Source organism: Hakea prostrata, chromosome 7, assembly GCF_041222555.1.
Source record: "Hakea prostrata isolate BN-2017 chromosome 7, UWA_Hpros_2, whole genome shotgun sequence".
Classification (NCBI taxonomy): Eukaryota; Viridiplantae; Streptophyta; class Magnoliopsida; order Proteales; family Proteaceae; genus Hakea; species Hakea prostrata.
In genome coordinates this window covers 3,433,847-3,456,962 of record NC_142606.1, presented here as the reverse complement: position 1 = coordinate 3,456,962, position 23,116 = coordinate 3,433,847, and the positions used below count along the sequence as shown (strand labels likewise).

Below are 23,116 nucleotides of genomic sequence, written 5' to 3'. Positions count from 1 at the left end.
AAATGAATCTACCGTATGGAAAGCCGTTGTTACAAGAGTAGCTTAAGAAAAAAACCAAGAAAAAAAAAAAGAAAAAAAGAAAAAAAGAAAGAAAAAAAAAAATAGAGAAACCTTTGTAACGTAAGGGTATAACGGTAATTTTGATGACCTAGAAAGTAGAAACCAAGAGGCACTAGCCTTTAGCAAGAAAGGGCAAAAAAGAAAAAAAAAAAAAAAAAGAAAAAATTAATGAGAAAAGCTGAAAAGGAAATCAAGAAGGACATTCTTGTCTCAGGCCCACACTCAACTCAACACTTCCTTCGATTCCATATTTTCCCTCCAAATAATAGCCGATTAGGGAAGCGAAACTACTAAAAGTCTCGGTACTTGTATCTGAACTCATACGTCAGAACAACAGATCATCTCTTAGTGAAAAAGCGAAATATGGAGGAAAAAGTTTCAGAGGATTACTGCTTCGTCTGCAAGGACGGTGGATTGCTCATCGTCTGTGACCACAGGTGAGTTTCTTTCACCTTTGCGCATTGCTTCTCTGAGTTTTCCTGGTTTTGATCTGTATTCAAGTATTATAACTAAATTTCAGTTAAAGAATCTCTTACATTTTCTTGCCTGTATTTGCCTGTTCAGTTTCTGGTCTCTGTGTATCATTTTGGTCGAAAAAGATTGAATGTTTGAAGCTCCGGTGATCGTTCGTTTTCATTTGACGAAGAACTCGGCCTTTCCGGTCATTTTAGAAAGAAAATAGCATGATATTTTTTAATCTGGTTTTAATTCTTTTTTCATGTGAAGCTCGTGTACTGGGTAGCTTTTCGTGGGCAATGGACGTTCTTTCTCGCCTTTGAATTGTTACTCAGAGATTTCGTTTTGTTTTAGGTATCCACTGCCACTAAACAAGTGATGCGTTTGCACGGGGAGGGCTTGGTGAGGTTTAGTTAAAAGGGTCGAAATAGTTTTGGGTGAGGACACACAGACTGCGTATGTTGGTATTTTAGGCCCTGCATCATACTCATGTCTGTGTTTCTGTGATTTTTTTCTGGTTATGATAAAGAACGGAAAAAGGGATCTTTTAATTTGGAACTTATCAGTTTCAGAACAAAAGGATAAAAAAAGAGAAAAAGTGAGTATTGGGGGTTGGGGGCAAGAGAAATCAATATCCTAATCTCACTGCTCAACATTGGGAGGCGGGGTTGGGTAATTTTTTTAATTTTGAAGTCAAAGCCAGATTTTACCAGGAAGCATTTAAGTTATATTGCAATTTTCAGATATATCTAGATTTTGCTGAGATTTGACTAAGATGTATCCAGGATATGACCAAGCTAATGAAGATATTGTCAACATAACCAAGATATGACGGTGACATCAGAGATCTTGATTGAGTTGGGCAATCCAAGGCCAAATTCCATTTCATCTCACCCTCTCAAAAAAGCGAGATGTCTTGTCAAGATCTGATGAGTTCTCGAACTATGCTACTGCTACCACTTGTGGTGCAACTTCATCCGCCTTTGATACTTCCAGTGTCTCAGCCACCACCTCCACCACCACTGCACAGTCCCCGCCATTGTCTCTGCCACCACCACCATCACCACCACTGCTTCCGCCACCACTGTTATCACTATGGCAATGATTATGACCACTACCACGTACACCTCTGCTGCCCCAAAACTATCTAGCCACCACATGACACCACTGCAATCACCGTAATTTTTTTGGGTGGGAGAGTATTCAAAGACTTGATTTTTCTGTATAAATTTATAGAAGTCCCAGAATCAGAAATTGCCATGCCTGACATGTACATTTGTATTTCTTTTCTATCTCAGTAATACATTACTTTTTTAATTAAATGCATGGCCCAAAATCAGAAGTGCTATCATACAAGGCCTACAGGAAAATGTGGGAGAGGAAGATGATGGGTTTTGATGGGTGTCAGTTCATTGTATATGGGGATCCATATGGTTGATGAGCTTGGAGGGAGTTATTATTGTGAGAGACTCTGAACTTCAGGAGCGAACCCATCCTTCTCCGAATAATTTGATACATAATCTTGTGAGTCTCCTGTGCCGCACAAATCCTTTCCATGCATGAATACAATAATGGAAGTGCCTTTTAATGTAAATCTTCCATATTCAGGATGACACCATTTATGATCCATCAATAAGGAGTGGTGTGTCAGTTGAAAGTGTGTGGCTGGAACAAGATTTCCCACCACTCCCCAACCCCGGCCCCGCAGGTTATCTCTTATTTAATAGCTATACTTAATGTTCTGATAATTTAAGATTTTAAGATTTAAATTGTTTAAGGATTTGATATTCTGTATGGTAATTTTTTTCTGAGTGTGTATTTTATTCATACCAAAGTTATTCTTACTCTTTTTTGAATGCAGTTCATTTTCTGTTAAGCTGGTTTCTTTTCTTTGGTTGATTCAAATGCTATTCACCAAAAAAGAGATGCTTAAGTCATTTAGCCTTTATTTCAAGACCCTGAAGCAAACTTCTAACTCGATGAGAGTCAGTCTCCAACATTACTCTATCCAAAACCTGATTTAAAGAAAAATCAATTTGAAGCACTTTTATGCAAAAGATCTATGAACAACCCTGACAGTGGTGATATCCAGTTCTGCCCCAAAATTTGATAGAGCTTGTAATTTGAGCTTTTGAATACATCCTTCACTCCATACAGTCACCTTCAGAAAAAGACACTTATTTCTGAGTCTTCAGACGTCAAAATAGCCTTTAAACTCCACAAAAATACAGCATTGGGTTCTTTGCACCTTTAGAAAAAGATGAAGAAACTCTCAACACTCAAACTGGAATGAATCAGTGATGAGTAAGGCCCTGATTTTCAGGAGAAAACAGGAATCTAGGAACATCGTTGATGTAAGATTCCAGGGCCATCCCAAGAGAGGCCCAAGGGCCCAAAAAAGACTTAGGGTTGCTGGCCAGCACTCTATGACCCTGCCCGGCAGCATAGGAGCAGTTTTTCAACAGAAGGGGCATTTTGGTCATTATGGGCAGTCCAAGTTAGGCCTAATTCGGTCTAGTTACGGTCAGAATTTTATTTGGAATCCAACCATGTTTTTGTTTTGCTATTTGAGTAGGTCTATGACAAGTTAAGTAGCCTTGTCTAGGCAGGAGTTCTATTTAAAACAGAATTCCTTTTAGTTGCAGTCATATTTTAGTAGGAATCGAAGTCTATTTTTATTCTATTATTTGAGTTGGGTAATTTTGAGTTCCAATTAGTTAGAAGTCCTATTTAAAGCATGGTGGGAGATCTTGCTCTCGAGCAAGATCTCGCCACTCCAAAATAGAGAGATCTCGACCGAGATGGCGAGATCTCGGTCGAACTACCAAAAATTGGCGTAATCTCGGTGCCCATCTCGGTGGGTTTAGGGCCCCGGTTGGGCTGAAATTTGGTATTTAGTCTATTTAGGCCTTTGAACACTTGGTGGCCTTAGATTGTGAGAATAACCCTAACTATGTCTTCTAAGTCAACCCTTGTATCCGAATGTAGAGATTCGTAATTCATGTTATCAACTATAAAGTATTAAATACATTACACATCAAACTATCAAAGAACTTAAATGGCTTCAAAATTTTACAACCATTAGAAGTCTTAGACTTTTAGTAAGTCATAAATCATAATCCATAAGTTCACAATCACAATCACAAGAGTATGTGAGTAATAAGATTACAAGACTACAAGGCGAAGGTATCACTCGGTTCTGCATCAACCGATTCGAGCAGTGGCCACATATGACTCCCAAGTCAACTCATCACTATAGTATGTCACATATAGGTTTAAATGTCACATTAAATTGGTTTCCATGAAAGTTAGATCAAAGCTTGTGGATCAACATATATTTACACTAAACTCACACACCCATTGTAGAATATTCTATTTGAAAAAATTCAAATTTGGTGGAAAATCTTATCTTTGTTGTAGATCTAGTTAAAATAGGCTTGAATGATGATAATTTGATGTTTTAAAGATGTTTAGAAGTTGAATCCCCAACAAATTCCAACAAAAAAAATCAAGTTTCTGGCAATTTTTTATGGTTGCAGCGAGATATAGGTGAGATCTCGGCGAGATATGGCGAGTCTCGGCGAGATGTGGCGAGATCTCCCATCTCGCAGATCTCGCCTCTCATCTTGTCTCGCTATGTCAAATTAGCGAGATATCTCGCGAGATCTCCCACCATGATTTAAAGAAAAGTCCTGTTTAGTTTTGTTTTCAAGTCCTAGTAGGAGTCTTCCAATGAAGGGTAAAAATAGGAGCGGAGATTGAGGTTTGAATTTGGTTGCTAGGGTTTCCTAGTGCAGGAAGCACCTAGTGCAGCTTCGTTGATCACTTCTCTTCCCTCCTTTCTTCTTCCCTAACCTTCTAAAAATGGTAAGTAACTTCAGTTCATCCCGTTAATCTTCTATAATATTTTTACTAATTTTTTCCCTTGAATTTTCAGACTTTTCAAGAGTCCCAATATTCAAGGTTCGATTTTCACCAATCAAACTGTTAGATTTGTCCCAAACTTGTGGGGAACCTCATCCCCCAACCCTAGTGACCTTCCATCTCGATTTCAGCCCGTCAGAGCAACCTAACCCTAGATGTGCCCATCCTTCTTGTTGTCCTCATTTTCCCTTCAAAACAAGAAACCTAATATCTCCCAAACGGGCCACACCACCGATCCAAAATTATTGAAACTTGAAAGGATTATTGTGAGGATCAAAATATAAATTACTTGAAAGGTCACATATGAGTTGGTTCCCTTAAAGTAGATGCTAGAAGAACGAGCTCTCATTCACTTGAGGCTGCATCAATTGTAACAGTCCCTAGAGATCTTGCTCTGATATGATGAAAGAGAAAATAAGGACTACAATGAGAACTAATGTGCTTATGTATCCTTGGGGAGTTCCCCAGTCTCCAACCTTATTCAATATGTATAATGACTAAAGTGACACAATATTGAATAAGAAACTATCCCTAGAGATTTTGTTCTGATACAATGAAAGAGAAAACAAGAACAATGTGATGTGTAACCTTGGGAGTTCTCCACTTAATATTGAGCTCCCACTTTATTCAATATAATGACTTAACTGACATAATTTAAAATAAAAAAAAGAAAATAATACATAATGCTTTTACTAACCTTGTTATATTCAGGCAATGTTATAAAGCTTATCATCCTGAATGCGTGGGAAAGGATGTTACATTCTTGGAGACTGAAGAACCTTGGACATGCAGTGAGTACTCTTTGCACCGTTGCTTTCTTTGTGTGATGCTGTTCTCACTTATTCTTGTAAATGCCTTTGAGGAGACCATATCTAGCATAGCTGTGTGCCATGTACATGTTCAGTATGGTAATCTCTTGGTTTCCTCTGTGGAAGCTTTATCTAAATTTTATTTTCATCAGGGGCTCTCATTCTGTGGTGCAAGTGTTGGTGTGCTCTGATCTGCAAAGAGCAATGCAGAAACATATTTATGCCACAACTCTGAGACAGCCATGCATTTTAACAGTGCTCAAGGTTGCAAAAAACAAAAATTAAAGAAGGATTAGCTAAAGGAGAAGTAAATGGGGAAGGAAAAGAAGTAGAAAACTAAGAAATCAGATGCCCTCTCTAGATTGAAGCACTCTAGAGCAAACATAGACTATATGTAATCCCACCCTTTAACTAGAGTAGAAACCACATCGATTCCCATTTCCTCTCTATTGCCCCTCCCCTTGTTAATTTTTCTGTTTTCCCCCTTGCTCTGCCCTTTATCTCGCACATTGAACATTCAAGAATTATTCTGAAGTTCAAAGTAAAAGGGCATTACATTAGATGATTGTGAATCTGTGATCAGGTCAATTTGGGTGTTGGATCTGTTTTATCTCGGCAGTAACTTGTTAGAAGTAACAGATTAGATGTAGTACTGTTCATGCTAACAATATTCACACCTTCATGGGTATTCTTCCTTATACTGTAACTTCTCTCTCTCTCTCTCTGATGTAAACCCAGTTTTAAGGTTTGGGGTCGTAGTGGAATTTTCCTAAAACTAAGGGCTGCCCAGGATTTCTAGCGAAGAGAAAGGGTATTCTTGATTATGTAGGGTGCTTTATAGCTCTGAACACCCTGGTGTATTGCTCAATTCAGATCTGAATGTTAAATTAAATGTGAAAAAACTAGGGTTTAGGGTATTTTGGTTAGAGTGGGAGAAGGACTGTAATTTGTTGCCTTGTTCAGACATTGATCTTGGTGGTCTTGAATGCAGGGGATGGTCTGAAGTGAAGTAGGTTAGGTTTCAGAAGTTTGAAAATAATTTGCAGAAAATTCAGAGGAAGAAGATGATGTGCAGGATTTTTGTAGAACTAGGGAAACAAGGTTTAATTGGGGGAAAAACAGTAGGACTAAGGCCTAGTGGTAGGTGCAATCCTAGGTAGAGAAAAAGGAAGGGTAAAGGGGTTGGAGAAAAGGGAACTACAGTGGTGGGGTTTTGAAGCTGCCACAAGGGAGAAGAGGGGGTAGGGGAGAAGTGGGGGAGGGGCACGGGGCTGTTGCAGGAAGTAGGGGAGGGGGATAATTGCTGTTGGGGTTGGGAAGGGGCTGAGAGTGTCTGTGATGGAGAGAGAGGGGGGGGTGTTCCTAGAACTTGCTAAATGAAGAAAGGGGGGAGGGGGGAAGCCTGTGATTAAGAGAGGAGGTGGGCAAAGGGGTTGGGGGTTGATGGGCTTTCTTGTTCACTGCTGTATCTCTTGAACAAGGTTGCTTGTATGTGCTGGAAAGTGGAAGAAGAAACTGAAGGTGATGAGAGATGTGCTGATCCTTGAACAAATTCTTACTCATCCATGCCCCCCCCCCCCCCCCCCCCCCCCAAAAAAAAAAAAACCCCAACCAAGTAGGAAATCATTATTCTCAAACTCAATCAATTTTGTACAATGGTCAGAACTTGAAGAATTACAAAGAATACTAGGCTATTTATAGCCTTCAAAGCATAGTTGTCAAGGCATCATTTAACCAACGCTTAAGCATCTAGGCAGGCCTTGCACTATCTAAGCAATGGTCGCTTTTTTTGAAGTCAATAAAGTGGCAGCTTTGTCGCTTAAAGCATCACTTAAGCGTCCAAATGGGCACTTTGGACGCCCAGCCACTGCTTTATTGCCTTTTATTTTTTAAATCTTTTTATAAGAAAAAGGTACCAAATCAATGGTATATGGAATATAATTGTATTAGATTCCAATTTAAAGGGTTTTATTGGTTATTTTAACACATTGATTATTGGACAATATGCATGGAATCAAATCAAAATAGAATTGGGTGAAAAAAAAAACCCAAAACTTAAAACACTCCTCATGAATTGTTGAAACGAAATAGAAACCTAGCATCTCTCTCTGACTCTCTCGTCTTCTTCCTCACACTGCAGCGAAGGTTTCAATCATCGCTCTCTTCTGTCGCCGACAATAAGTATAATGGCGAAAGTCACCGTCAATTTCCTCCGGCAACTTGTTTTCTCTCTTTTTTCTTTTTTTTCCCCCCCTTCCTTTTTCCTCCGCCACTTTCATCTTTGCTGATTTTCTGGTCCCCAAACTTGCAGGTTTGAGCAGTGAGTTCTTTGGCTCTTTCCGGCAAAATATTTCTACTTATTCTGCAATAGAAACAAGAAGGTGAGTTCTTTTCTTCTTCTTCTTCTTCTTTTCTGGTTTACACCCTACAGTGAGTCGTTGGCTGACTTGCTGTTGCCGTCAGGGAGTTGCAGCACCATCTTCTGCATCTCCGGCTCCGGCACTATCTTCTTCTCAGGCAACAACGTCATTTTCCCCCCTTCTGTTTTCTTCTTAGTGCTGTAAATACATTTATTTCACTATGTTTGTGTTTTTCCTTCTGTTTTCTTCTTCTCTTTTATTTTATTTTCATAGTGTGATCTGTTGTTCACTTGTTCTTGTTCAAGTTATTTCTTTACACTTGCTCTGCTCTCAGAATTCTTGTTCAATTTCTATATATATATTTATATTAATTTGTTTCCTTTAGAAGAACTAAACAATCCCTTTATAATTGAAACAGAACAGTAGATCAAACAGGGTAGAGAATTCTTGTTTTTTGGTTGCTTAGGAAATACTTCTGGGTACTTTGGTTGAGTTCTTTTTGTTGAGTTGATGAATTTCAGGCCAACTTGAGGTTCTAGCCAACTATACCACATTTCCAACAAAACCTTTTCTGGTAGTCCAAACACAATTGGGATGTTTGATTTGTGACTTTGATGTTGTTATGTTTGAAGTTAATGACTGTTTATTTTCCAATCTATATAAGATTATATGAATGGAATTTTCATTAAGTTTGCAAAATGTTTTGTACCTAAATTTTAGGTGACTTTTGATATTTGGATCAAATATAAAAAAATTAACACTAGAACGCTTTGAACGCTTAGTGGGCGCTTTATTGGCACTTTGTCGCTTTAGTGCCTTGGAAGCCTCCATCGCCTTGATTGCTTTGACAACCTCTGCTTCAAGGACTTTAGGACTTAGTGGGATTCCTTCACAACCTAGGATCCCACCACATAATCTGGACTCTTGAATTGGAATCTAAACAATTAAGATACATGCTGAATTTAAAAGACTAATTAACTGAAGACTCTCTATAAGAAAGTTCACTTGAAAAAGAACTCCTTAAGACACTCAACCACCAACTACTAAAAGACAGCTTATAATTAAAAGTTAACTCATAAAAGATAACTAGATAAGAACCCTCCTAAAAAGAATAGGAACCCTCTTTGTACAAGAGTCTTATCTTATCACAATATATCCGATTCAAATAGAACTCAAATTAAGAAGCAAAAACCAACTCAAAAAATAGAGCTGGAAATAATTCCAGCAATGAAAGAGGGCTGAAAATGCCCTAAATACCCCTACTGGGGGGGGGGTTGGCCAGCTCAAGGGAGCTTCTTGGAGCCATCTAGTGGGCCCCACTTACCATCTAGTGGGCCCCACTTAGGGTTTCGGCCAGGGGGTCGCCGTGTTCACATCACTCTCTCTCTCTCTCTCTCTCTCTCTCTCTCTCTCTCTCTCTCTTTATTATAATATATTTCCTTGTGCCCTTAAGAGGTTTATGTCATCATAATTTGAACAAGGTGGGCATCTCAACTCTCCACACAAGGCAGTGACTCCCAGGGTTACAGCCATTTCCTTTCTCTTTCTTTATTATACATGGTGCAGAGCTTGATCTTTGGGGGCTTACAATCATTAAATGTCCCAGTTATTGTAACTTCTGTTTTCAATCATGAGTGATTGAATCATCACATCTGCTTAAAGGTCTCTTTAGATTACTTTTTGAAGGGGTGTGGCACCCTTTTCTGCTGTCTGATTAGTGATTACCCTTGGGTAGTGGTGCATCATTACTCTGGTGCTAATCTTTGGACTGAAGATTGAAGTCAGAAGTTCAAGTCCTTTGAAGATATCAGTTCTTTTGCCAGGGTTTTCTTTGGATTGATTTGCCATGGTTTATGAGATAGATTGATATTTTTTTAAAAGGGCTACTATTTGGTATTGATTAATTTGTTCGATCAATCGCTTTGTGGATCAATCTTGCTTGTCAGGTTTTTGGATTTGTTTTTTCTAGAGCAGGTTTCTTTAGATCAATTTATGCAAGGTTCTTTAAAAATCTTGTGTTTGATCGCTTGCTGATTTCTTTACAACAATCGCTGTCGCAAAGATTTAGCAACTAAGGTTCTATCCTGATCCTCTAATAGAACCACATAAAACAAACTTGAAGAGATTGCCAACTTTCAACAATGGTTGAAAATTATAAGGTTGGTACTGATTGGTCTTGATCAGCGGGATCCCTTGACAAATACTGAGCCTAGTGTGATGCATCATGTAACACATTGTTTAGGAAATTCGTGGAATTCCTTGAAGAATCAGATAGTTGATTTGGTGATCCATATTAGTACTATTAAGGATTTACGAGAATACTTGAATGTTCTGAGTTCTGGTAGTTGATTGGTGATCCATATTAGTACCATTAAGGATTTACGAGAATACTTGAATGTTCTGAGTTCTGGACGAAACACTCTCTCCTGTATCTATGAGTTGTCTCAAGATTTTTATAGGGATTCAAAGGACCATTCTTGGACCCAGTATTTTGCTGGTTTAAAGAGGATGTAAGAGGAGCTGAAGTCTCTACTTCTTATCATTTTGATGTGCAACAGCACAGATGCAAAATCAGCAACAACAGCTTGCGGTGATAGGGTTTTTAGGTGGTTGTTAAAAGGGTTTGATTGAGTCGTTGATTCTCGTCTGCAATAGGGTAATATGCTTTCAGATACTTTTTCATGAGTTTTATGATCATCTTTGAAAATTCTTGTGATTCCCCCTTGTTAACATTTCAGCTTTGGCATTTTTTGCACCTAACTCTGGGGTCAATAGTGGAATAGGTAATGCACTTCATGGCAAATCTTCTCAGCAACAGTCTGCTAATTCTACTGCTATGTTTTATTCATGCTATATCATCTTGCAGTTTGAGAGTAGAAAGGGAAGCTGTATTTTGATGATGATGCATGGTTTACGCATTTTTAGACGTTTTAGTTGTCTTATGCTTATATTGCTACATTTGTTTAGACAGGTATCACCATTGCATGCCTTTCACTTCCCACCCTTCGGTCATCTATAGGTGCATTGGATCATATGACTGAGGTTTCTAGTATATTCTCTTCTTTCCATACATCATCCTCCAGTGTTACTTTAGCTGATGATTCCTTGCCAAGTTAATTTGTAAAGGCTCTATTCTTGTCACTTTGCTTCATCCCTGTCTTCTGTTCTTTGTGTGCCTGAGTTCCCTTTTAGTCTTCTGCCCATTAACAAGTTTACCACAATTTATAATTGTTTCATAAACTGTGTCTCTGGTTCTTGTGTTTTTCTATATATTACAATGAAGTAGATGATTGGTGGAGGTCGTGATTATGTGGGTCTTGATATACTAAATAGCACTTCATCTATACTGTATTCAAGTGTGGCATCCCCTTGCAAAATTCATTGTTGTCTGGTTCATCCCTCATTGGATAGTTTAAAGCTTTTAAATTCTCATTTTCCATCTTTTACCAATATAAATAGCGAGTCGTGTCAGTTTGGGAAACTTCATTGTGTAAGTTATCCCCAGGGTCAACAAACAGTTTGAGGAACATTTTTCTCTAGTTCATTGAGATGTATGGACGTTATTGGCAGTTACCTTGCACCCTCGGCTTCACCAAGGACTCAAGGCCCCCAGGGTCCCTGTCAGTCTGTCACTACCTTGGCTTGTCTTAGCTCCATAACAAAAAGTATCTACTATTTGAGTTTCTCACATTCATGCAACTTTTTCTCATAGTTCTTATTTTTTATTTTTTTATTTAGTGTTTAGCAAGCATGCCTGCTTCTCAAAAATATCTCTTCGAAAAAAATCTGGTTTTAAGGAACGGTGATTAATAGTCTAACTTTCCACTTTTCATAATTTATCTTCCATATTTGCCCCCGGGCGGCCATCTACATCTATGAGTAAAACTACTTAGAGTAATGTTCCAAATTGTAAAATGAAGAAGCAATATGATAGTTACTTTCATCTAATGGTTGAAAGAGTTTTTCTCTAAAAATATCCCTCCATGTGCAGGTAATGTTAGAATACTTTGATGAGTCAGTCTTTGACATTTTTCCTTTATTTATGGTTGAATCTTCTCTGATATGGCTGTTCTTCACAAATGATAATAGATTGGCATACTTGCTTCATTTGCCATAAGAAGTCCACGTTTCATTGCTTTTGCTGCACACTTGCTGTTTGCCGATCCTGCATCAAATCTGCTGAATTTGTGATAATTAGAGGGAAGAACGGCTTCTGCAATGACTGCTTGAAGCTTGCTCTACTTATAGAACAAAATGAGGAAGTTGACTCTGATGGGGTATGTTTTCTATCTTATAAGTTAAACTGCTATGATTCCTAAATTGCATTTTCCCTGTTTATGTGTTGATACGTGAAGTAGTTCCTTTTTCCTTAGGCTTATAAAATTGATTGATTTGAGAAGGGTACATTCTTTAGTACTCCGTAATAATATAGATGTTGCTTTGGCTGACTTGAGGGCTTCATTCCTTTGCCTCATCCCGAAGAAATAAGGAGCATTTGCTTTGATTGGCTTTTGGCCCATCTCCCTTTGCAACCTCCTCTACAAGTTCACTGCTGAAATTTTTGCCAATTGTTTTGAAGTTCGTTGTTGACTCCCTTGTTTGTGCCACAGTCCACCTTCATCTTAGGGTGAATTATCTTTGACAAATCGTTCTTTGCAATGAACTTGTTATAGATCTTGAAAGAAAATTCCGATGTGTTTTTGCTCTTATGAAGATTGATATATTTACAAGGCTTCGGATTGCTCATCTTGGGAGTTTAGTTACTATGTTTTACTCAAAATCTCTTGTCCTCTTAACTTCCTTGACCAGGTTTACCATCGTATTTTGTCTCCTTGATTCTCTATCCGGGAAGTGTTGTCATTTCTTTTCCTTCTTAATTGGCATCCGTCAAGCCTTCTCTCCCCCTTTTTATCCTTGCTTTTGATGTTTCTCTAGATCCATTCAATCCTCCAGGTCAGGCATGAACTTTCTGAGTTGGTAAGGGGGTTCTCGTTTTTGGGGGACGTCATTTAAGGGGTGCTTGTTCATCGACTCAGTTGCACGAAGACAAGACTCAAGACTTTTCCTACTGACAGAGAGGAGTCATGGCCTCCTCCATTGAACTTTAAAATGGAAGAGTGGTACTGTTCTTTAAGGAACTGGAGGGTGTTGATGGGGCTTTTAGCAATCAACCACAAGAGGAGAAGCAAGGTTGAGAAGAGGGCTACAAAATCAAATTGAGGGGGGTTAGACCAAGAAGTCTGACAATCAATTAGCAGCCTTGGAATTTAACTGGTAAAAATCCTATTCTAGAACATCATAGTAATCAAGAAGGCGGTGGGCTATAGGGCCTTGAGTGTGCTACAGAGGCGAAATGTAGTCCCTTTTTTTTGGCACCATTGAGCCAAAGATGGAGATAAATAAATCCCCAGCTCTACTTTTTAACAGGTTGGCTTTTTCTATTGTGTTATGTTGAACTCTCGGAGAGATAAGTTGGGGTTGACCAAGTGTTGAAGGCTTTTGTATGAGCAGAGTCTGGTTGGGCAATTTTCCTATTTAACCTTACTCTAACAATTTTTGCTGCAAGGTGGCCTCCATACTATAACTGCGGTCCACCGACCATTACTTGAAGGCCTGCCTCTTGAACTCTCTGAGAGATGAGGTCAAATTTTTTAGCTTCGGTGAAAGAGTTGTATGTGATGACTGCTGGAGTCTTCCATATCACAACAATAAATTTTGGTTTTAGTGGACTTGCAGGAATATCTAGTTGGAGTGTCATTTATCCCTGCAAGCTACTGCAGAGCGTGTAGATGATTATTTGTGGTCAAACTTGTCTAGTCTTTCGAGGTCAACAAACCCATGGGTAGTAGTTCAAAAATTCAATGCCACACTTAAAGAAAATAGAAAATGCGGCCCAACCATGGTTTGAGAACTTCATCTTGATGGCATAGAAAACTGAGATCTCAGCCAAGATGGTGCACTTTTTCCATCCCAACTCAAGCCAAGTCAGTGGGTTTAGGGCTCATTTGGGTTGGAAATCGGTGTTACCCATTTTTAGGCCTTCTAAACATAGTGGTGGCTTAGGTTTATGAGAAAACAAATGGAGATATGAGTTCAAATTGAATCCTAACTTTGAAACTGATGCACTAAAGAGATGAAGATGCAGACTTATAAAAGTCCTCATAGGCTTATAATACATAAAGTACACAACCATAACTTGGTATTAATGAATGTGTTAAGGTTTAAACTCAAACAGTACATCAAACATGCTCACATGACAAGATCGATGTGTTATAAGTTACACCACGAGGGTAAAAGAGTAACAAGACTAAAATCAATGAGGCACTAAGCAGCTCCTCCAATTAAAGCTCTGCCAGTACCACCTCGACCAGCTCCTCTATGTTGTTGAGCTCTAGCCAACTCCAAATAATATAAGTTTTGAGCTACAAGGTTCTACACTTCAGGAGGGATTTGGTAGCAATTAGGTATATTTGCATAATGTCCTTCCAAGTGTTGCTTGAACCTTGTTTTACCTCTAGCCAAGTGATGCGAACCAGGATATAGGGTTTAATAGATTGATGCAGGCCCTAGGTCTAGGTCCACCCTTAGGATCCTTTTCAAGTGAATCAGCAGTATTCTAGGGTTTTTAATACCCCACGATTGAGGGAATTGGGCTAGGTATGGGGGTTCTAGGGGTGGGAAAAGGTAGGGTTAGGTTTGGCTAGGGTTATGAAATCCAAGTCTAATCCTTTGCTCTAATTTTAATTTCAGAATTGGATATTCAAGTTTAGGGTTTTGAAATTTAGGGTTTTTTATGGCTATAGGGTTTGGACTAGGGTTAGGGCTAGGGTCAAGTGTTTAATAGGTTCTAGGGAGGCTAATCCTAAAAGGGCTATAGTGTTTGGATGAGAGGTTGAGGAGATTTAGGGGTTTGAAATTTTAGTGTTTTCTATGGAAGAAGATGAAGTGCAGAATATCTAGGTTTTAGATGAGGGAAAGGGGTAAGGGTAGGGGTCAAGTGTAAGTAAGGGGATGGGTAAGGTAATCCTAAAAGGGGGAGAGAATTGGGGGTGGGGTTTAGGAGATATAGGTGAACTAGGGTTTAGGGATTGCAATAATTCTGGTTTTGAATTTGCTGGGTTTCCTATGCTGCTGCAAGCTACGAGGAGGAAGAAAAAAGAAGAAAAGCAAGAAGAGAGGGGCTGGGATTGATAAGCTAGGGTTGGGGAAGGGAGGGTTAAGGGATTAGGACTGAGGGAGGGGATAGGGGCTGCCACAGGCTAGGGGAAGGGGGAGAGTGATTCATGATGGGGAAGGAGACTGCACTTGCTGGTTTTAGGGTTTGGGATGGGGAGGGGTTCTGCAGATGGGAATGGAAGAAGAGGAAAGGGTTGGATTAGGGGGGTGTTTTATTTACTTGAAGGGTGCAAGGATTCCTTGGAGGATTCTTCACAAGTAGCAGCCGCAAGTTCCTTCCAAGGGAACACATGCCTCCAAGCTCTTTGCTTCTTGAACTCTCAACATTATTTGCAAACATAATCTGCTTTTTGAAAAGCTAGAGGTTTATTTATAGCCTTTGGAAGGAATTCACAGTTGGACTAATTTTTAGAAAACAAATTAGACTTGGACTCCTACTTGGATTAAGGACCTGTACAAGGACTCTTATCATATCTTACTCTAGAAGAATCCAAATTGAAAAATAATAGTAGATACGAAATCCTTGCAGGAAGTAGACTATAACTAGGGGGCTCCTTGCTACTTAGGGATTAGGATATCCAACCTAAGACTGTTCAATAACTTGACAAAAACAACTCAAATTCTAAAATAAAAGTAGATCTAGGGTCCCACAAACACATTGAATCCAATGAAACCCTAAGTTGACTCAACTGAGAATTTGCAAAATTACCAAAATACCCCTGGTTGTACTAGAGGGCCGTAGAGCATGGGCTCTTACCCTAGGCCCCATTTTGGCTCTGATTCTGGTTCACATCATCTAGACTCTTCCATAGTAATTGCACATTGTCCTCTATCTTGCATCCACGGGACATCGACACATTGTTGCCATGCAATTTTGTCATCAGCCATTGTTTAGTGTTAGCAAGTCAGACCTAGGAAGCGACCTTTGAATTGGAAACCATCACATTCAATGCCAGGGTGAAACAATTAAGATCCTTGTAATATGTCAATCAAACTATCGAAGTTTAGAAATGTGGAGAAGCGGTGACTGGTGAGTACCACTCAGCATTATGGGACATCTGGTTCTGAGTTTATATCAAGAAGGTTTCTCAGAATTCTAGCTTTAGGGTTTCTTAATAAGAAGTAACTTGGGAGGGCTGAGATTGGTCTACGATGGACAGGAGGGGCTGGGTTACCGAAAATTAGGGTTAAGGGGTAGGGGGAGACTGGTGGGTGAGAGAGAAGATGGGGGAATAGGGCTGGGATGGGGAAGGGGGCTGGTACTTACTTGGGATCTAACTTGGACTGCTGAACTTTAATGAAGAATGCTGGAATTGATTAAAAATAAAAAAAAAATCCAGAAACCTCTTACTTGAAGTAGCCCCAAGCCCCCTGTAGGGAACCCACAACCCTTCTAGCTTGCCTCCAAAATTCATTCGATATTTTATTCATCAAATCAACCTGCTGATTACAAGGTTTAATGGCTTATTTATAGCCTACTGAAAAGAAACTAGACTAGGACTCTGACTTGCAATGCAAATGAAAGTATCAAACTAAAACTCCTAATAGACTAGGACTTCAACTCACACGAGGAACTTCCATAACTTACTCTAGAGGAATCTAATTTGAATTCTAAGAGTAGATATGGATTCCTTCCAAGGAATAGGAGTAGGACAACTCTACTGATTTCCTTCACAAACTTGGAATCCAACTCTAATGAAGATTCTTCAGTAACTTGAAAAATAAGGACTAAAATTTAAAAATAAAAGTATATCTGGGTCCCACAAACATACTGGATCCAAATATACCCCAACGTGGACTCAACTAAATTTTGCAAAATGACCAAGATACCCCTGCTGGTTCTAGGGGCTGTAGGATTCAGGGGGAGCAACCCTAGTCCCTGTTTTGCCCCTGAATGTGGTTTTCATCATGTTTCCACTTTGCTCAGCAGCCTTACCATTGGACCTAGGTCCACCCTCTCAAATAAAGAAAAGAAACTTAAAATTCTTCATTGACTGTAGAAATCTTGCTTCAGCAGGTTACTGTCTCATCCATTTGAGAATACTGTTTCAGAAGCAACTTCAAAATACAGAATGTTTCCCTGTTGGAGAGCTAACTAAATAAGTGCCCAAAGCGAACCTGAGGAAAAGCTACTGCTTCCAACACCCCAAAATAAAAGGCACCTAAACAGTGCCAAAAGAGTTAGATATTAGTTATGGATTGAAAATTTTGCAAAATGTCGGTGGTCGAAAAGTCTAACTGAAATGAAGTTGTGTCAGTTGACTGAAATTTCTAGTTTGGTGCATTTACGGTGAAATTTCAAGAGGTTGTAATTGTAATTTGTAAGTTATAAATGAGATTGGACTCCTCCTAGGATGTTCTACTTATGTCTTATGTGTTTGCCATGCACATTTTAATAAAGACTCAATGTTTTCTTGATTATCAATTGAAATTGCTTCTCATTTATGTCAATTTGTACTTCAACCATATTTAGATTTGTGAAAATACAAGATTCAGTTTTGTCTGCATACAACCAGCATTTGTGAATCAAGAAGACCAATCTGTGTTAAGTTTTGGTAAAAAATTGACCTTAGATGTGTTTATTGGCCTTAAAATAGGCTGTCCGCAAAAAACAGGTCAAAATCAGACTTAGGGGTTGCATGGTAACATTCCTTCTTCTTGTTTCTTGTGCCTTTTTGGATTTCTAGAGCAGAAACAGCTGAAAACATGTATGTGTAATCCGGTCTGTTACTTTTGTTTTTCTTTCCAATTTTTTAGATGAATCGGCACTTCAGAGTTGTAGGCCCACTTTGACAACTTGGTGTTTCTCACACCCCCCCCCCCAAAAAAAAAAAAAAAAAAAAAAAAAAGAAGAAGAAGAAGAAAGAAAGAAAGAAAAAGAAAACGTTTCCCTTGAAAAGGTGAAGGGGACATTCTTGTCTTTTTTGATGTCAAAACATAACCTCCTAATAAATTTATATATTATGAACTTTTTCCTTTGTAACCATGCATGATTTCAGCACCCAGAGACAATGAGAAACAGTGAAAATGCATAGAAACAGGAAAAACTGTTTCTTACCTTAAAAACAAGGAAACAGAACATAAACATTATCATACAAGTAAAACCCCTTCAAACCCACTGAGACCATCAACTAAAACTTGGCACAACCTTGTAACAGGTTTTGCTTAAATCTCGGTGTCTAGACCTGGTCGAAGCACTGAAAAAAATACTTTTTGGACCTTGGTTTTGAGAAGTTTTCTGCACTTTGGAGGTGGCTCCGATGTATATGTTTGTGTTATACTGGCCTTTTGTTCACAATGTAGTGTGGTATTTGATGAGTGGTGCGATATGTGTCATATGCCATGTTAAGATTGTCTCTGTTTATCTATCTATATCTGGAGGCTTTTGTGAAGTTTGTATTTGTTTGAATACTTTATGAATGACCTTGTGATAGAAGAAATGAAATTTCAATGCATATTTCCACAGGAATTCAATTTGTTATGCATATTGTCTTGTTATTATTGTCCCTTCTTTCTCTCTTCTGCTTCTAATACTTGATTCTTCTTATTTCAAGTTTCTATGGGTTGGGTGTGCATCTAGCTCTTGATTCTTCCACTAATTCATTCTTTCCTTAATGTTTTAAGCTACATGCTTTTTGCCTTCCGCATTTAACTTGTAACTTATCCTCATTAGCATATTTGTTGGCTGTGGTAATATCATTTCAGAATTTAGATACTTTTCTCTCTTCAACACCAGCTTTGAGTCTGACATTGAGATTTACAAACAGATAATACTTGAATTTAGTGTGGGCCTCAAATTTGGAGTCATTGAGTTTTGGGATGGTAATGTAGAGTCTGACATTGAGATTTACAAACAGATAATACTTGAATTTAGTGTGGGCCTCAAATTTGAGTCACTGAGTTTTGGGATGGTAATGTATGAAATTTCTGAGTTAGAAGGTCCTAAAATTCCAGCTGATAAGGGTCTTGGTTGGTTTTGGCCAAGTCTTGGAATTGAATACCTCCTTCACCTTCGGTTTTCCCAAAGTTGAAAAAGAAATCTCCATAGAGTTGCCTTATCTTCGACTAATATAGGTTGGGTTTAATACCAAAAAAATGTCCTTATAGTGACTGGGGATGTTGAATTGTTGACTTCTATGGAACTTTTGGTACATCTCTGCGATATCCAGCTTTAATTTCCTGTCTATTTCACAGGGCAAGGTTGATTTCAAAGACAAAGAAACTTATGAGTGCCTCTTTGTGGAGTATTGGAAGAGGGTTAATGAAAAAGAATGCTTAACATTGGAAACTCTCCATATGGCTGACATTCAATTGAAGAAGGGCAAACAATGTCTCAGTCCATGCGTCATGGAAAGTGAACAAAATTGTACTGTGATTAGCTCTGATAGTGAGCATGTAAAAGGAAAAATTGTTGACAGAAAATACCAATGCCAGGAGGAACCCAATAGGTGGCAATTTACAATGAAAATGATGAAAAGTGAGTCCAAGTCAAAGAAACAGCAGTCAGTTGGATGGGGATCAAGGCCACTCATAGAATTTCTTGCTTCCATTGGTATTGATACAAGCAAACAACTTTCTCGGCTCGAAGTGAATTCATTCATCACAGCATACATCAACAAAAACAACCTCACGCATCCTATAAGACAGGGAAAGGTTATCTGTGATACACAGCTACATTCTATTTTTGGAAAGAGGTCTATAAACAGAAATAAAATTCCTGGGCTCCTACGACAACACTTACTTGAAAACCAAGAACAGCCAGTGGAAGATAAATTCAGACGCACTTTGGAAGACGAGGGGGAAGATGACTCAGGTCCATGCAAAAGACAGATGGTGTCAAGCTCAGGCAGAAGAACTCATAAAAAGAAAAAGGTTTTTGAAGTTCCACAGAGCTGTTTTGCATCTATAACTCCTAGAAACATTAAGTTGGTCTATTTGAAAAGGAGCTTGGTTGAGAATCTATTGAAGACTACTGAGACATTTGAAGAGAAGGTTGTGGGTAGTTTTGTAAGGATCAAATCTGACCAGAGTGACTGCTTACAGAGGAATTCACATCAACTTCTTCAAGTTACAGGTTCTTGCTGTCTTTAATTGTTTTACATTGATAGCTCCTATTTGCTTATTGCTTCTCCATGAACTGTTATACTGGTTTTGCATTGATAACTCCTATTAGAATCGCTTATCGCTTTTCCATGAACTGTTTTGCTGGTTTTGCATTGATGAGCTCCTATTAGAATTGCCTACTGCTTCTCTAGGAACTGTTATGCTGGTCATTTTGGGACCTGAGCTTAACTGTGGTTTATAGAATGGCATAATTATGCATCATGCTGCCTCAAAAATGAGGTCTCTAACTCTTCAACCTTTACCTTGCTCCATAGTATCTCAGGCTGATTCTTATAATACAACAACAACAACAATAAGCCTTGTCCTAACTAAATGGGGCGGCTACATGGATTCTTGCCTTCCAATCAGGTTTGTTTGAGGCTATGCTAGATACAATGCCTACGCTATGCATATCGTTTCTCACCACTTCTCTTAAGGTTATCTTCGGTCTGCCCCTAGCTCTTCTAGTCCCTTCAATCTGGATTATATCACTTCTCTGTACATGGGCATTTATAGGTCTCTGTTGAACGTGGTTGTGCCACCTCAAGCTACTTTCTCGAAGCTTATCATATGTGGGAGCAACTCCCAAACCAACTCTAATACGATCATTCCTTATCTTATCCTTCCTAGTTTTGCCACTCATCCATCTTAGCATCCTTATTTCTACTACATTGAGTTTATCTATATGATTCTTTTTAACAGCCCAACACTCTGCATTGTACATCATAGCTGGTCGTACAAAGGTCCTATAAAATTTTCCTTTAAGCTTTAATGGAATACGCCGATCACACACAACCCCCGGACACACCTCTCCACTTCATCCACCCTATTTTAATTCTTTGGGAAACATCATTCTCTATATCACATCTTTTATTTATGATTGAACCTAGGTACCTAAAACAATCACTCTGAGGAATCTCCTCATCGCTTGCCTGATCATGACTAAGGTTATCCACTAGATATTCTGTCTTCGTTCTACTTTAAAGCCTCTTGATTCCAAAGTTGCTCTCCATGATTCTAATTTGGCATTAATCTCCACTTGGGTTTCATCAATCAACACAATATCATCAGTAAAAAGTATACACCAGGGGACCTCATCTTGAATGTCTTTGGTTTTCATCCATTATAAGTGCAAATAGATATGGGCTTAAAGTTAACCCTTGATGTAGCCCAACTATAATTGGGAATTCATTACTTTGTCCCCCCACTGTTTTTACACTTGTCACCGAACCATCATACATATCCTTAACTATGTCTACATATTTACTTGCAACACTTCTTTTCTCTAATACTTGCCAAATTAATGCTTTAGGAACTCTATCATAAGCTTTTTCTAGGTTAATAAATACCATATGAAGGTCTTTCCTACATTCTCTATATCTTTCCATAGGTCTCCTAATTAGGTAAATAGTCTCCGTTGAAGATCTTTCCGGCATAAACTCAAACTGGTTCTCCGTAATTGTAGTTAAATGTCTCAAACGGGTTTTAATTACTCTCTCTATTGTTTCATAGTATTGACTCATCAATTTAATGCCCGTATAGTTATTGCAACTTTGAATATCTCCTTTATTTTTGTTAATTGGAACCACGATGCTTCTTCTCCATTCATCTGGTTGTGCTCATAATCTTATTAAACAACTTAGTCTACCAAACTAATCCATATGTTCTTAAGCTCTTCCATACTTTTATTGGGATTTCATTAGGATCTTGTGTCTTGCCGAGTTTCATCTTCCTTCGTGCTTTTATTACTTCGGACGTCGAAATTCTTTGTATATAATTTTGAAAATTGGTGCCTTGGTGAATGGTGTAATCGTCCAAATCATAGGTGCTTGAAGTATGCTCATTTAGTAGACCTTGTGTCTTGCCGAGTTTTATCCTCCTTAGTGCTTCTTTTACTTCGAATGTCAAAATTCTTTGTATATACGTTTGAAAATTGGTGCCTTGGTGAATGGTGTAATCGTCCAAATCATAGATGCTTGAAGTATGCTCATTTAGTAGACTAGAGAAATAGAGTTTCCATCCTTTCTTAATGCCCTCATCACATACTAGTACTTAATCATCTCCATTTTTAATGCATCTAACATGGTTAAGTTCTCTGCTCTTCCTATCCCTCATCTTAGCTATCTTATAAATAGATTTTCCCCCTTCCTTCATGCCCAACTTGTTGTATAACTCTTCATACTTCTTTTGCCTTGCTTTTCCTGCAATTTTCTTAGCTTCATTTCTGTCCAACCTATACTGTTGAAGTTCCTCGACATCCTTAGTTCTTACATGTCTTAATACTAGCTTTCTTATTCCTAATGATAGCTTGAACCTCACTATCCCACTACCAAGTCTCTCTATAAGAATGGAACTTTCCTTTTGATTCACCTAGGACATCTTTAGCCACCTTCTTGAAATACCTTTCGAATCCTTGTGAGAGTCCATATATGTGAATCACAGCTTTCTGACCGAATTTTTAACTTGGTGCAGGGTTGTCACAAGTCAAGTTGGCTCACATTTAAAAAAAAAAAAGAATTCATAAATACTCACAATTTCTTCTCTTTTATGGGTATGTTTTCTAGGTGCTGTGTATTTTCTTTTGATGTATAGCATTCAAGGTGTTCTGATTGACGCTGGTTCTAGTCATAGAATGTGCAGTTCTATGACATAATTCAATAAAAATAAACAATACATTTGCCAGTATGACTATCAACAAATTGCTTCTGGTGCAGTGGTACACTGTGATTTGTTACTTGACTCTGAGGCTAAATCCATCTCCAGCTTATTTGAAAATTTGTTACCTGAAGCTCAGATGTTTTCCCCATAATATCTATCAGGTTGCCTTGTATATAGTACTTACTGACTCTCCCCTATTTGCCTCAACGAAGATTCAGCGATTTGAGTTGAAGAGTTTTGAAATACTGTTAACTTGACGCTTGAAGTTTTGGGGTTATGTGTATGCCTAAAAGGTCAATTTCCTACTGAGGAATCTATGCTGTGAATCATTGATATTTGTGGCAGTACCAAAACAGTAAAAATCAATATATGGATGGAGGAGGGTAGAGAATAAAGTAGTCGGAAAAGAAAAAAAAAGATTTTGAGAGGCAAAACAGAGCCCTTGGTAGAATGGTATCAGACTTCTACCTTGGGCAGTAAAAAATGGTGTACCCAAGGTTTAGAGTTTCAGAATCAGGTAATGATCTGAAACCCAATTTTACAATGAGGGTTTTTTGATGATTTCCCTAA

General features: G+C 38.5%; 1 protein-coding gene across 3 annotated transcripts in view; it reads left to right on the top strand.

Annotated features, from left to right (window-relative positions):
- Positions 1 to 260: 260 nt before the first annotated feature.
- The window catches only part of LOC149009029 (zinc finger CCCH domain-containing protein 19-like), a 56,692-nt gene continuing 33,836 nt past the window's right edge, over positions 261 to 23,116 (top strand). For 2 of the 3 annotated variants that reach the window (XM_089164461.1, XM_089164460.1), the window contains exons 1-6: positions 261 to 497; positions 5,152 to 5,231; positions 7,561 to 7,630; positions 7,713 to 7,774; positions 11,699 to 11,886; positions 18,980 to 19,859. In XM_089164461.1, coding sequence (XP_089020587.1) covers positions 424 to 497; positions 5,152 to 5,231; positions 7,561 to 7,630; positions 7,713 to 7,774; positions 11,699 to 11,886; positions 18,980 to 19,859 — 1,354 coding nt within the window. In that variant the 5' untranslated portion in view covers positions 261 to 423. The remainder of the gene's footprint in view (positions 498 to 5,151; positions 5,232 to 7,560; positions 7,631 to 7,712; positions 7,775 to 11,698; positions 11,887 to 18,979; positions 19,860 to 23,116) is intronic. The other variant, XM_089164462.1, reaches the window with a different exon arrangement.